Source organism: Acanthisitta chloris, unplaced genomic scaffold, assembly GCF_000695815.1.
Source record: "Acanthisitta chloris isolate BGI_N310 unplaced genomic scaffold, ASM69581v1 scaffold11113, whole genome shotgun sequence".
Lineage (NCBI taxonomy): Eukaryota > Metazoa > Chordata > Aves > Passeriformes > Acanthisittidae > Acanthisitta > Acanthisitta chloris.
Genome location: NW_008666629.1, coordinates 92,101 through 99,228, shown reverse-complemented (window position 1 = coordinate 99,228; position 7,128 = coordinate 92,101). Strand labels below are relative to the sequence as shown.

The following is a 7,128-nucleotide window of genomic DNA, read 5'->3' as shown; positions in this document are numbered from 1 at the left end:
GGGGGGGGGGGGGAAAGCCTGGGGGAGAGTACATCATATTTAGAGCAACAAAGCAAAGAGTGCAAGAAAAGTCAAGTCATCTTTAAAAATATATCAGGCAAAAAAGAACAACTAAGGCAGTGCTTCCCAACCTGTGGTTTGTATTTCATTTGGCTACAATTTTTTTTCAGCTTACGAAACAAGAGAGGGGAAGAGCTGCTTTTTGTGCTATTCCTGGCATCCTGTTACTGCCTTCTGCCTAATTTTGAGAAATGCAGGGTCAAAGGAGAGCTTATATTAGGTGATACTAAGTCAAGACTAAACATAAACTTGGCAGAAATAATTGCATAAGATAGTTTGAAAGGTCTCCTGACTAATTGTTTGTTCTGGAGTCTTTTTCTTTCCCAGCCTGCTCGGGAGCTTCAGGTATGGCATATAAAAGTGATTGTGTAGGACCAGACAAAAAAACCCAAACAACTCACCCCATTGATGTGTATGTGATTGGCATGTGCAATTGCATGTGAACAGCGAAAGTAGCACATGATTAATAGAAGAGAGTGTTTCTTGGTGCAGTTTGAAAAAAAGGCTTTGTGAATTTTAATTCACAACACAGTTCTCATAGCAAGGGGAAATGGCTGTAACTTTTTTAATGTTAAGAATTTTTACAGTGGCTTAACCAAATATCATCATCGTCATGGCTTTAAAAGTTCTTTTTAATAATTTCAGGTATATGAAACAAGTAGTTTTGAGTTTGCTTCTTAATGAATAAGAGGATTTTTTAAATGTTTACTTTGCTTTTTCTTAAATTTTGGGGTTGTACAGCTGTAGTTTTTTTATAAATGAATTTGTAGTTCACTCAGGCTAGTTACTCATTTCCTAATGGGCAGTTTTTTGAGAGTATGTGTCTCAGTAGTTTGTTTTCATCTGCAGTAAGCATTCTGTGTTTCATTACTGGCTATAACCTAGAGAGCCCTGGTGACTCTGAACACACTGTAGCCTGTAGGTCTGTGCCATTCTGCCAGTTCTGTGATGTGTTTCAGTACCTCAGGAGAACTGAACTAGTGGTGGGAGGTTTTCTTGTTTGTTTTAAAGGTAGGTGTAAGGATTACTTTCTGGCAGAGCTGTTCAGACTGTCCTCAACCGAGTCTCCCCTTTCAGGGTCAGTCCTACCTGAAGTTTTAGCTTTCACTATACTGCATAGCCTATCTTTTTCACCTTGCCTTGTGAAAAATAAAACTTGCTGTTCTGGCTACTGGGGACAGTACCTTTTCTTTTGTCTTTGCTATAGATAGAACCTCCTTAGAGTCATTTAGGTTGGAAAAAACTGTAAGATCAAGTCCAGCCATAAACATAACAGTGCCAAGTCCACCAGTAAACCCTGTCCCCAAGTGCCACATCTAGGTGTCTTTTAAATACCTCCAGGGATGGTGACACTACCACTTCCCTGGGCAGCCTGTTCCAGTGCTTGACAACCCTTTGGGTGAAGGAATGTTTTCCTAGTATCCAATGTAAACCTGCCCTGGTGCAACTTGTGGCCATTTCCTCTCATCCTGTCCCTCTTTACTTAGGAAAAGAGATGACCCCACCTCACTACCACCTCCTTTGCAAGAGTTATGGAGCACAAGAGTATGTTACATCAATAATTCTTTCAAATGGTTCCTAAAATAATACAATATTAGCACTATAAAGTGTTAAGTAGAATTTTGCATCTTAATGTAAGATGTTATGAGTAGTAAGGGCTGTGTAACTACACTACCAGCATTGCTACCTAGAGTAGTCTAGAGTTGTGGAAATCTTTTAAAATTCTTTATTACAGTATGTAATCTGTTAATATTGTTCAAAAAGTGCTCATTATATAAGTTTTCCTTTTACATGTGGGGTTTGTTTTTTTTTTTTTGAAACTTCTGAGTAAGTAGTTGAGAGACAACAGTTATTGCTGTTGTGTTGCTAACCATTAGACTAGCAAAATACCTATTTTGGTGTCAAGTGACTTCTAATGATGTAACTAAATACATGTCAGAAGAAGAATCCATTGCAGAAAAGTCCTTCTGCCTATGGTTCCATGTCTGATGTTACTAAAACCATTCAAAAATATTCAAAGTGGATTTTCCTTCCCTAAACCTTGTGTTGATCTAACTTAAGCTTCTGAAAAGTTGGTCTGTGATCTTCAACACTAGAACTACGGAGATTCTTAAAAACAATTGTGTTTTCTCTGCAGCATGGGTAAAATTGTTAATTTTCTTGGAAAGTAGGTTAGGGAAGGGAAATGCTGGGGTGGGGGGGGAATGAAATGAAGACATTTTAGGGATTTCTTAAAATGGAATTCAGTATGGAAGAGAGAAGAAAGAAGAAGTTTTTCAGTGTGATCCTGTTTGAACAGGGAAATAATGGCTGTGTCTAAATTATCAAGTAATTCAATACAGAAGGAACAAACCAAGAGATGAAAGCAGTGATGTATCTGACATACACTTTGAATGTTTTACCTATGGCTGGATCTAGTCTGCTCACAAGTTCTGCCAGGATGTTCACAGCTCATGGCCATCTGATCACAGCTTCAGGCCTCTGTCTGCATTAGCATTGCAGAGTGCACAGGAGAAGAGCTTCTGGTTTAGTTTGTACAGAAGGAACAAGGTTGCAGTTCCCAGGCACTGAAACTGTTCCACAAGCCAAACCAGCCCCCAGTAAGTGTGGCTGATTAGGGGTTTTAATTCAAAGCTGGGCTACTGCTCTGAACTAAAACATTAATTTAGATCCAGCCAAGAAAGTGTAACAGTCACCTTTTGTCCATAATCTGTCAGGAATGTGAGAGATTTGTAAGCATATGGCTGTGTTCAGGCATTTGATGATAACAGTTGTTTTATTAAAACAAAGCTGAGGTTATAAACTGATCAGATGTGTTTCCTGAGTGCAGTGTGCTGGTTTTATGCTTGATCCAGAATTTCACTGCTCTTACATCACATGATGCAAGGAAATTGAAATAAATCATCTCCTGGGGGAAGACAGAGGAGGTGGGAATAACTCTGAGTTAGAAGCAGATTATTCCAATTTGCATGAAGGATGTCTAGGAAAATTGGAATTGGTATCTTTCAGAAGAGTAGGAAAAAGGTATGATTTGTTGGCATTGTGGGTGTTTTATTTTGAACAATAACACTTGGCTTAAAATGTGGGTGAAACCTTGGCTGACCAGGCTTTCCTATAACAGACTGGTTTGAAGTAATAGATCTGAAATAGTTCATATCTGCATTATCTCTGTATGTTTGCTCCCACCCTTCTGGAACTGGCTGTTTTTTAACAAGTGCCATTTCTTTTTTCTTTTGGTGTAGTCCTTCCAGGGAAGCCAGGGACGAGCCTACCTCTTCAATTCTGTGTAAGTATGTTGTTGTGGTTCTGCACACTACCTGCAGCATGTATTTTTTTCAGGAATTGACAGAGCTGTACTTCACCCTGTTCTTTTACCATTGGCTGTACTTGCCAGCAGTAGATAGTAAAAAGTTACTGGGCTGATTCCAGAGTATCCCTTTGCACATATATGAGTTTATCTTATATTTTAAGTAGTTGTGCTAATAGCTGAAAGTTTAGGGAGGGTGTTAATGTGAAAATCCTTTTGCGTGTGCAATGGTAACTCTCTTGAGTAAGAGTTGTCATTCTGAGATACTCCAGAAGTGAAAATACATTGTGTGACTGTAAATGTGCTTTAGACAACTTTGCTAGGGTCTAAAGAAGAATTTCCCGGTGTGATAGTTGGGTACATTTTAGAGGTTAATGTTTCAGTAAGCTTGGTACATCTTAAATGACCTTGAATATTGCAAATGTGCTAGAGGCAAAAGGTCTCTGTGATCTTATCAAGCCTAATGTTTGCAATCTTAGGCACGTCCTTTCCTTGATAAAGGCTCTTTGCATTTGCTAATGGATGTGTTTTGAGTTTTTTAATATGCAGGATTGCATTTTTGCCTTTATTTTTCAGCAGTTTTTTCATGTTGCAGCATTTTGAAAAAGAAATGCAGTTAAGTGTCCTGGTCTATTTTAGACCAGGATAATGGAACTGCAACTACAAAGGGTTTGATGGCAGATCCTTGAAGTTGTTTTTATACATAGTTGTTTAGTGGTGACTTGGGACTTGTGGTGTAATTTTAAGAATCTGGTAATACAACAGCAATAATGGCAACATTTTGCGCTTGTTTAAAACTATCTCAAAACTTGGTTTAGTCTTGCCTTGTGCTTTCTGCATAGACTCAGTTGTGAAAGCAGTAGCTTAATGTGGTACTTCATGGGTTGTTTTGTTTTCATATTGCTGTTCGTTCCTCATGGCTTAGTCTGCTGCTCTGTAGCAAAGAAATATTTATGAGGCTTTTTCCTTGCTGCTGTTTTGGAGTTGGTTCTAAATTCAGCTGTTGGTGCTGATTTACTGGTACAGACTTCCATTACAGAGGTCTCAAATAATTTTTGAAGAAAAGCCTGAAACTGTAGAAATGTCCACATACTGCTTAGTGTTCTGTTCTCTGAAAGTTTAAGTATTTGCTTTGCCTCCATTGCAGGGAATAAGTGGCTGTCACCAGAGTGACACCAACAGCCACTTGAAAAACAAAAACCAACCCCTTTTTTTCTTCCTGTCCTTCTGCTTAGTGTAACAGAGAAAGTTACTTTTACATTGAATAAGTTAAGCACTTTTTTTAAACCATTTTTGTCTGCTGAAGAGAACAGTGGCAACATTTTTTGTCTGCATGGAGAACAGTAAGAAGAGAAACACATTCTTGCAGTTAATGTAATTTCTCCTTTTTTTCAGGGTAAATGTGGGCTGTGGTCCAGCAGAGGAGAGAGTTCTTCTGACAGGTTTACATGCTGTAGCAGATATCTATTGTGAAAACTGTAAAACCACTCTTGGATGGAAATATGTAAGTAAATCTTACTTAAATCTTAAATCTTCAATAAGTGTTTATATGTTGAAGCACAGATATTTGAGCCAGGCCATTGAGTAGCACCTGTACTGATAGTTTAGGTGATTTAGCTCTAGTGCTTTTGTATAGATCAAGCTGTAATACAGTTTTGCTTCCTTACATCTGCAGAAATGCTGTAGTAGATAATAACTTTATTGTGGACTGCAAATCAGTCCTGAGCTATAGGTGCTATTACAGCTGCCTGATGTTTCTGTAATACCTTTTTGCAAGATTAGCAAGCACACATAACTAATTGTCAGAGTGGGTCTCTCATCTCTTGGGTTGCAAGAGTTGATTCATACAGCAAAAGTATTTATTGCAATAAGTGGTACTGAGCGTGTTTACATTGCTTACAACTAATGTGAGCTTGGTTCTGTTGTTTGAAGTTATCTGTGCACTTGCAGCTGTGTTGCAAGTTTGATGTTTGGAAAGTGTTAGATTCTGAGTGCTGCATGTAGGATTTTCATTGATTCTGTAGAGCTTCAGATCTTACAGAAATAAGTTTTCCTAACACATTCCCTGTGATGGTGAATAGAGGAGAGCTTTTGAAGATGTTCTTATTCCCTCTTTTCATTACTTCTGGGAATAAGTAAACACATATAACATGCCATTTCCTAACCTTCACTTTAAAAAAGCATTAAAATTCCCTAAGCAGTGAGAGAACATGGAAAGCTCTAAAGCAAGATCTGCTGTGCAGAGCTGCTGATTCCACTTAAGGGAAGGTTATTTCCTTCTGAATGCTTTGCAGCCTCTCTTGCCTCCTTTCTGCCTCTTGCTCACTGTAACTGATAAGGGTTGTTAATTGTGCTGTCTCCTGGTTTGTATTTTTAATGCAAGTTTGATGTTTAAAATACTTGATTTCCCCAACTTAAGTCAGTGTCTTCTTTTTTTTTTTCCCTTTCCAGGAACATGCTTTTGAGAGCAGTCAGAAATACAAAGAAGGAAAATTTATCATTGAACTTGCCCACATGATAAAAGACAATGGCTGGGAGTGAACCATAACCTTTTTCCTTCTGTTTGGACTATTCTGTGGAACAGGCTTTACAAAGACTAATGCAGAGTAAAGGAAGAGCTTGGCTAGAGTGGCCCTGAGAATATCACTGAACTCTGAAACCTCACAAATGAGTAGTGTAGTGTAAGTGGCTATTTCAGGCCATGTTTGCCTTTTCTCCTTGTGTAAGTTCCCTCTTTTTGTACGTGTATTATTGTGTGAACAGTTGTTTTGGAACATTTTGGATGACCTTTTTCTAAACTCTGACTAGAGAAACAGTTCACTAATTGAAAACGGATTTTACTGGTTAGCATCTCTCTCTGACCTATGCCTTTAATGCTACCTTCTGCTGTGCATGCTTCTTGCCTAAACACCTACACTCCAGTCCTGTAGAAGTTCTGTACCCGAGCAGTCCGAAAGAATGTATGGGATGGGGTGCTTTTTTATATGTAGCAATTTCCGATGTGTTTGGCAGTGAAGAGGATGCAGTATTGTAGTTATTAATTTTTTTTAAATTTGAGTGTACCACAACCTATGTACATCTTGTAGGTGAATTGGTTAAAGGTACAGTGCTCACTTCAAAAAGAAATAGAATTTCAATTGCACTGACTGAAGTTAGCAGGTCTCAAGTTGTTAGGAAAGGTTATGCCAGAGATTTGGTATCTTAATGGAATAACATAGAAAGATTTTTAAATCAATAATGCTATAGAATATGTTCATTTAAGACCAACATATTCCCTAAGGAGTTTGCTGGATAAGAAATTTATAAAACTATAGCTTGCAAGATTAAAAAGACAGAAAAATATATACATCTTCTATTTTGGAAAAAAACCCACATTAGTTGGTATATTAGGAAAAAACAAAGTTTTGGTACTGTACCTTTGCCAGTAACAGGGACTTGTGCATCAGTGAAGTTTTATGGCTGGTTCCATGTAACTGTATAGTCCTAATGCACTGGACAAAGAGGTTGATGTCAAGCAAACTTGTTGAAGTATTCTGCTTCTGCTACATTTGAACAAAAATATTTATTTTTGTGAGAAATGGCCAGAGCCTATGACATGAAAATGAATATAGCACCTGTAGGGGAAGGAGGGGTAATGAGAGGGAAGGGAAGTTTGACTCATTTTTTGCAGAAAATAAAATAGCAAGATAGTTTTTAAAATCCAGGGGTGGGGAAAGGGTTTCCTGGTTTGCTGGCTAAATCATCCCCAAGTACCTTTTTGT

The 7,128-nt window shown here is 38.1% G+C and overlaps 1 protein-coding gene across 1 annotated transcript in view; it reads left to right on the top strand.

Moving 5' to 3' along the window:
* YPEL1 (yippee-like 1 (Drosophila)) overlaps positions 1 to 6,691 on the top strand; it is a 14,959-nt gene extending 8,268 nt beyond the window's left edge. The window contains exons 2-4 of the mRNA XM_009072208.1: positions 3,303 to 3,346; positions 4,763 to 4,871; positions 5,819 to 6,691. Of these exons, the coding sequence (XP_009070456.1) occupies positions 3,303 to 3,346; positions 4,763 to 4,871; positions 5,819 to 5,908 (243 nt within the window). The 3' untranslated portion in view covers positions 5,909 to 6,691. The remainder of the gene's footprint in view (positions 1 to 3,302; positions 3,347 to 4,762; positions 4,872 to 5,818) is intronic.
* The last annotated feature ends 437 nt before the right edge of the window (positions 6,692 to 7,128 follow it).